This window comes from Anabrus simplex, chromosome 4 (genome assembly GCF_040414725.1).
Source record: "Anabrus simplex isolate iqAnaSimp1 chromosome 4, ASM4041472v1, whole genome shotgun sequence".
Taxonomy (NCBI): Eukaryota; Metazoa; Arthropoda; class Insecta; order Orthoptera; family Tettigoniidae; genus Anabrus; species Anabrus simplex.
The window spans coordinates 69,293,134-69,301,627 of NC_090268.1; the positions used below are offsets into that span (position 1 = coordinate 69,293,134).

The 8,494-nt window shown below is 38.2% G+C and overlaps 1 protein-coding gene across 1 annotated transcript; it reads right to left on the reverse strand.

Moving 5' to 3' along the window:
- Positions 1 to 556: 556 nt before the first annotated feature.
- LOC136872400 (3-oxoacyl-[acyl-carrier-protein] reductase FabG) lies at positions 557 to 3,100 on the reverse strand. The gene is made up of 2 exons (XM_067146214.2): positions 2,859 to 3,100; positions 557 to 1,430 (listed from the first exon to the last, which is right to left on the reverse strand). Exon 2 carries the CDS (start codon positions 1,427 to 1,429, stop codon positions 656 to 658), a length of 774 nt encoding a protein of 257 aa, XP_067002315.2. The 5' UTR covers position 1,430; positions 2,859 to 3,100; the 3' UTR covers positions 557 to 655.
- Positions 3,101 to 8,494: the final 5,394 nt, after the last annotated feature.

Here is an 8,494-nt window from a genome sequence, read left to right on the forward strand (position 1 = left end):
AAGCATATCCTAATTACAACAACAGAATTTTAGTAAGAGTTTCTACAGATACCTCTACTACACCGGTACTACACAAATATTTTACAATAATAAAATAAGCACACTAAATTCTAATAGGATATTACTCGTATACTACTGTACAGTACACTACAGTAATTTTTAAACTACGTTCAGACGTATCCTAATTACAATACCGGTACCGTACCGTATGTCACTACTAAGCACAAACAGAAATGAAATTTGTACGAACTACTGTACTCAAGGATTGCCAACAAAGCTAAATGCTTGGACAGATTTTATTAGTACTTTGCTCTAATAGATACACACGAAAGAAAACACACGAATACAGCAGGTAAGATACGGCACTATCTAAATATACTGTATCTACACTACACTACAATTTTCAGCTGAAGTGTGGTTATATAAACTTTTACCGCTGGTGGATTAGTATTATTTTCCCTACTACGCGGGACGGAGAATAAAAGTGTCCTTAAATGCTGAGAAATAAGAGGTATACTATTTAGTATAGATAACAAAAAAATCAAATGTATATGTGTTTGTTTTTATTCTTATTTATTTTGTAGACTCATTACACCTCACATATGCCAAGGAATCAAAGTTCTCCAGATAATCTACCTATACAGTTCATAAGCTATTAACGTGGGCACATGGCATGACGACCACCATCAACAGGTAAGTTAGCCCCAGTAATGAAACTAGCATCGTCACTAGCCAAGAATGCAATAGCACGAGCGACTTCTTCAGGATTGCCAGGGCGACCCAAAGCATGAGTTTCTTTACTTCGCTCCAAAAACTTTGCATAGGCTTCTTGGTCTAAACCCCCACGCTTCTGTAATTCTGTCAAGATTACACCAGGATTAACACTATTGACACGAATTTGTTTTGAAGCTACCTCTAAGGCAACACACCGAGTTAAATGATCCACAGCTGCCTTTGACATATTATACGGCAGAACACCCGCAAATGCTCGGAGTCCATTCACACTAGATACATTTACAATATTGCCTTTTGTTTTAGTAAGATGAGGAATGGCAAGCATTGTCAAATGAAAAACGGGCCGAACGTTGCAATTAAAAATCCTGTCATACTGTTCCAAACTAGTATTCTCAATACTTCCAGTTTCCAATATTCCTGCATTATTTACCAAAACATCCAGTCTCCCAAAATGTTCAATTGTGCCTTCAATAATGTTCTTTGTATCAGTTTCACTGTATAAGTCAGCAATTTGCAAGTATGGTTTAGGGACATCTTTAGAGGTTTCACACTCGTCGGCAACTTTCTTCAAGTTCTCTAAATTGCGTCCAGTTAAAGAAAGACTTGCACCAAGTTTTGAGAAGTACACAGCAGTAGCTGCTCCGATGCCGGAACTTGCACCGGTGATTAACACGACTTTTCCACGGAATGCCATTCTGAAACAAACACGTTCAAATCTAATATTTCAGATATACCGTACGTAGAAGAAATATTCTCAGCTCCAAAAGTGTTAATTATAACATTACGGGTTGATAGAGTTTATGTTAGTGTCCTTTAAATTGGATGTTTATTCATCATTATACCAAATACAGTAGAGACAATACACGACACTTACGGATTTCGCCTTGCTAAAATGGGAGACAATTCGATGGTGGCGCTCCTAGTGACTTGACCTGAACAAATCGCGCTAAATTCAAATATCAATGGAAATATATATACGGAAATGGATAAATAAATTACGTCTAGAAAGAAAGTGGTATTGAGATATTAACTTCGAAGTTGCTAAAGCAATTCTGGATAAATGAATGAAGAATTATTTAAAAGGTTATTATTCAAAGACTGAAATTAGACATATAAACAAGGTGTGAAATGGACTGCTGTGAAATGGCTTGATCTTTCATTTATGCATTACTTTTTTAGCTTTAGCATACCTGCCTGAAATCTTACGGTTGGATTTGTCTTTTTTCCTCATTTAAAAACAATGTATCATCACATTAAGACATTTGTCAATAAAAATATCGGCACATTCCTTACACATATGATGCAATGAATTAACATTTAATAGCTGTACAATTTTCCTCTTAACATGAAGTCTACTAACAGAAAGAAAATCTATAAAATCCCGGCTTTAATCTGAGAAGAGGGATAAAAGAAATAAAAGTTTGAAAATGTTGTCGATAGTGATGCTTTGAGGAATATTTACGTACAATTAGAGTAAAAATGTAACATACCCTTGGCTGTGTAGTCGAGGATTTTTAAAGTCGCTGGCCTGGAAATGATCTGAACAGATCTTATAATTCTTATACAAGCGTAACGTCCCTTCTTTCTTGTACACTTTATCCAAATCGCTTCTGTGACATTTCACAACCCACAGATCACACCTACAACAACACATCAGTATTGAAGGTTAACTGCTGCACTATACAATAAAATATGCGTATTATATTTTAAGCCCGTTAAAACATGGGTCGAGCAGGTCAGAAGATTATGAAGTACTATAAAAATCTCTGTCACTGGAAGAATATATATGCAAACACAATATTACTTACATGTTCTTGTCACGAGGGAACCTGAAGAACGAGCGCGCATTTTTCTCTACTACGTAATTACTGCAGCCAAACACAGCACATACCTTTCCCCTCATGTTGAGAGGAGATATCAAGGAATGACACACGCTACTATTTAATTATGTCAACTCACTGAAAACGCATAAATAACACCAAAAACTTCACACAAAAATACACGTGCTCTTATGACAGAATCAGAACCGTTCAGGTCTATCCGCTAGAGTGAGCTCCAATAGCTGTCCCTCGATATCTCGCTCAGTGTCGTGTATTGTCTCTACTGTATTTGATTATACCTACCTGCGAATCCCAAACCTCTTCTGTAAACCTAGTCTTCGTGAAGTATAACAATATTATACGTTAGGATAGGTACGGTATACCTGAGCAAAGTAACAGAGATAAGGTACTGAGAATACGTTAAAGCTGAACTAATTAAATCATGATACGCACGCCGTACGACGCAAAGAGAATGTACGACGTAATCAGCCTAAAGAACATTCATGTGACAAGTCGCAAAGACGTAAACATTTACGTCCAACAAGTATCGATCACAGACGAGATAGCAAAGGACAAGTAGTCGGTCTTGGCAAAGGAGATAGTTAAATAATCGATTTCGTAACAACTCTCCCCAGTGATCTATCTAACCAGAACTAACATAACCTCACTATGCAATGCGACTGTGAGTGGAACAAGGATCTGTTACCCATCATAAACCCGTGGCGATAAATTATTAAATTAATATACGCACGTATAAACAAAGTTCAACTCCCTTGCTCAATATAAACTGATCAGTAGCGACAAATTAACATACGCACATTAAAATGATGCCTGACCCCTTATTTTACTCAGTCCTTTGACCTTGACAGGGCATGGCGGCGTTTCATGTTTCTATTATCCTGGCATACTTCCCCCAAGTCTGGCAGTCTGTTCCTATAAGAGTTAGCCTTGTGAAAAGATTTTCACTCCAGGGGCTAAAGTTGGTACACCCATCTTAAAGGGTCTCTTTCTCCTCAAGATTATTTTGCCACTAATCTTTCCTTCCATTAAAAGCTTCTGTAAGGTGTCTGCTCTTCAGGTGATGTGTCCGAAGTATCACAAATAAGCTTGGATAAATAAACACACAACTGGTAGCTTATTCATTCTATCACTATAATTTATTTTACTACTAATTACTGGTACACTTACACAGACACACTAGTACACTGGTTATACTCTCACTGTTTACACTAACACAGTCACACTGATTTTACAGTTTGTGCACTTTTATCACGTACAAATTAACACACTACTGCACTATCTGTCATAAGAAGTCACTGATGATTGTTCTGCAGCTCAACACAACAAACCCAGCTCCTGAGCTGCACTCAGCTACACTTCACAACCACAGCAATACCGAGCGAGCTGTGTGGTTTGGGTCGCGTAGCTGTGAGCTTGAATTCCGGAGATAGTGGGTTCGAACCCCACTGTTGGCAGCCCTGAAGATAATTTTCTGTGGTTTCCCATTTCTTACCCCAGGCAAATGCTGGGGCTGTGTCTTAATTGTGGCCATGGCCACATCCTTCCCACTCCTAGCCCTTTCCGTTCCATTGTCACCATAAGACTTATCTGTATCGATGTGACATAAAGCAAAATTGTAAAATAAAAGTAGAAACTCTTCAACTCAATTCCACAAAAATTCGTACTGCACTTACTCAACTGAACTCCACAGTAATAACCTGGCCGTACACACACATAGTACTCGGTACTCCACGGCAGTACATACACAGTACTGAGTACTCCACAGCAACAGTCTCTCAGCATTCAGACACAAAGCTCCACACAATAAACAGAACTTCAAACTGAGTCACTCAATGGCTGACTTTCCAGCTTATATAGGCACCTAGGCAGCTCATGAACAATAAAGAAGCTGGATACGCCCAGAGCACTCTCGGATCCCAATCCTCCAGAGGTTTCTAGTAGTGGGCAGAGGCTTCAAGGCTGGCCTCGCACTCCTCCCTTCATCCTGAATGATTGGCCGCACAGGCAAGTAGGGCGGGGCCAATACCTACATAGTGACATTTACTGCTCAGGCAGGGCCAAGGCAGCTTGCTCCTCCCTAGACCCCTCCCTATGCCATCACAATGTGCTGTTTAGTCCAATAAATGTAGAGAAAGTATCAGTAAACTCACATCTCAAAGTTCCCTATTTTTTCTCTCCTAATTTTTTGATAATTTGCATATTTATTAGTTTGCCAGAGGGGGGACTATATGTTAACCACTTGTTTCTCTTGAGCACTGCCTTAAACATGTTGCCCTTCGTCTTTCCTTCTGTTTGACTGTCCAGATCTTAGTAGTTGTTGTTCAGACCTATCCCTACTTATATCGTCCCCACTACGGCAAACCAGCGAAAGTGACAAACTAGGGAACCTGTAGTTCTAAAGTTTTGGTCTAGATTTTATTATTGATATGTCTACCTTCTGACAAAGTCTCACATCTGCAGCTCATTCTGTATGGCTAACACATAAAACCAATCATTAAAAATAAAAATAGATTTGACATGAGTAATCACAACTTGTTTCAGCTCTCCTAATTTTTTGATAATTTGCATACTCATTAGTTTGCCAGAGGGGAGACAATATGGTAACCACTTGTTTCTGTTGAGCACTGCCTTAAACATGTGGCCCTTCGACTTTCCTTCTGATACCACACCTCAGACTTTTATGATCAATAAAATTTCCTGTGATTTACAATTTGTGTTGGATAAGTGAAGGCCAGTTAAATACAGGGTTGGCATAAGGAAGGGCAACCAGCCATAAAACAGGGCCAAATCCACATGTGAGACACAGTTCACAACCCACGACCCCACAGGTGTGGGAAAAGCAGCAAGAAGAAGAAATAATTTTAAATCCAGTGGAGGTAAGAAAACCAACCGAAAGTCAAGATCGCCAAAGATTCATCTCTACGCAGACAGTCAAGGGCGGGGTATGGCAGAAGGCATCAAGGATGAGCTGCAGAATCCAGAGACTGAGGTTTTAGGACTAATAAAACCAGGTGCCAAAACTGAAGACGTCCTTTCAAGTTGTGATCCTGTGTCAGAGAAGGACAATTATGTGGTGATTGTGAGTGGTACAAATGACATTGCTGCAAATGAAGGTGAGGAACTAATTACGACTCTCAGAGGTAAGATTTCCAAACTACCTGACTCAAAAGTAATTGTAGTAAATGTGCCACCCAGGTATGACCTTTTAGAGGACTCGTGTGAACAAAGCTGTACATGATGTAAATATAAAAATCAAGAGATTATGTAAGAGTTTTAGAAATGTCTATGTAGTAGATACTTTAGGTCTTGGCAGGCAAATGTTCACTAGACATGGGTTACATCTAAATGGTAATGGAAAAGCAACTCTCTGTAGACAAATTGCTACAATTATCAACAGAGATTTGCAAACTAATCGGTACTTAAGAAAACCCATACCACTAAACTGGCACATACAGGGAAACTTGCCAGAAAACCCAGACCCTTAAATCAAGATCTATGTACAAGGATCTGGGTTCCAGGGAAGTTCTCAACTCATGAGTCAAACGTTACCCAATTGCAACAGTCAAGTTTTAGGGAGGAAGGAGGTCTGAGATTGCTCTTGGTAAACTGTCAGAGTGTAGTAAATAAACAATTAAAATTCGGTACATTGATGGAATCTTATGAGACGGATGTGGTGATAGGAGTGGAATCATGGTTGAGAGAAGGGGTGGGTAATACAGAAGTATTTCCAGAAGGGTATACAGTCTATCGTAGAGACCGAGGAGATAAAAAAGGAGGAGGGGTATTTATTCTGGTGAAGGAAACTTATTGTTCGCATGAATGGTTTACTGATGAAAGGGATGAAATATTAGGGATAAAATTAGTTTGTGATAATATGAAGGAGGTGGGAATTATAGGAACATATAGGCCTGGAAGAGAGGAAAGAGATATGGAAATATTTGAGAAAATAATAGATTATACTCATAAAAACAATAATGATACGGTAATAATTGGGGGAGATCTAAACTTGCCTGAAGTTGAATGGAATGGAGCTGCAAGTGAAGCCCATGAACAGAAACTGGCAAATAAGTTAATTTGGGAGGGAGGATTTACACAGGTAGTACAAGAACCAACTCGTCTCAATAACTTGCTAGATGTATTCTTGGTTAAACCATGGGAAATTGTTGATAAAACTGAGGTAATTGAAGGAATAGGTGACCATAAGGCTGTAATAATGGATGTAGGACTCGTACCAAAAATGCTTAATAAGAGGGTCACAAAAGACAAGAAATTATACAGAAAAACTAAAGTTGATGAATTTGGGACTTACCTTAAATCACAATTCAGTTGTTGGATAAGTGAAGGGAATAATGTGGATACACTTTGGGCTAAATTTAAAGGAATAATTTGGGAAGGAGAGAAGAGATTTGTACCTGTTAAGAAGGGTAAAATGACCTCAGACCCTGTTTATTACACAAGGGAAATAAGAAAATTAAAAAGAAAATGTAGAATAGTAAACAGGAAAATCAAAGAAGGTAGGGAGAATAGAGAAACTAGAAAACAACTAATGAGGGAACTGAATAGAGTGAAAAAGGAAGCAAAAGAGAATTATATGAATGGCATTCTTCAAGAGGGTAATGACCACAAAGGGAAATGGAAAAAGCTGTATTCATATATTAGGAATCAAAAAGGAAAAGGAATCCAAATTCCTACAATGGTGGGAGAAGGGGGTGAACACTATTTAACAGATACTGAGAAAGCAAACCTCTTTAGTAGGGAATTCCGAGATTCAGTAGAAGATTGTCAGGACTTGGAAACCGTAACAGAAGATAGAGAGGGAGAGACACAGAGGGAAACAAGAAGCTTCTCATTCACAAATGAAGATATTTTCAGAGAAATCCAACTGCTTCAGCAAGGAAAAGCAGCAGGAAGTGATCAAATTACTGGGGAGGTATTAAAGACAATGGGGTGGTATATAGTGCCTTATTTAAAATTTCTCTTTGACTATGTCATAAATAATAGTGTGATACCAAAGGAATGGAAGGAATCTATAATAATACCAATTTATAAAGGAAAGGGTGATAAAAGGAAACCAGAGAACTACAGACCAATCAGCCTGACCAGTATAGTTTGTAAAATACTGGAGAGTTTAATAGCAAAGTACATCAGAGGTATATGTGATGATAAAAATTGGTTCATGAGGAGCCAATATGGATTTAGAAAGAAATTTTCTTGCGAGGCACAACTGGTGGGATTTTAGCAGGACATATCAGATCAGTTAGATTCAGGAGGCCAGTTAGATTGCATAGCCATAGATCTTTCCAAAGCCTTTGATAGAGTGGAACATGGAATATTATTAAAGAAATTGGAGGGAATAGGATTGGACGTAAGGGTTATACGTTGGATAAGAACATTTCTAAATTCAAGGGTTCAGAAAGTCAAAGTAGGAAATAATATATCACAGGAAGAGAAAGTCTGGAAGGGAATTGCACAGGGTAGTATAATCGGTCCGTTATTTTTCTTAATATACGCAAATGACTTAGGGAACAATATAACATCGAAAATAAGATTGTATGCAGATGACATAATTGTTTATAGGGAAATAAATAACATTGAGGATTGTTCAGAATTACAAAGGGACCTTGACAGTATCCAGGAATGGGTTGAAGAAAATAATATGAAGATTAATGGAGCCAAATCAACTGTTACAACTTTTACAAACAGGAGCTTTAAAACTGAATTTGAATATACTTTGGATGAGGTAGTTATCCCAAAAGATGGCAAGTGCAAATACTTAGGTGTGAGATTTGAAAGTAATTTGCACTGGAAGGGTCATGTTGATGACGTTGTTGGGAAAGCATACAGATCGTTACATGTCATAATGAGGCTACTTAAAGGATGCAACAAAGAATTAAAAGAAAAATGTTACTTAAGTATGG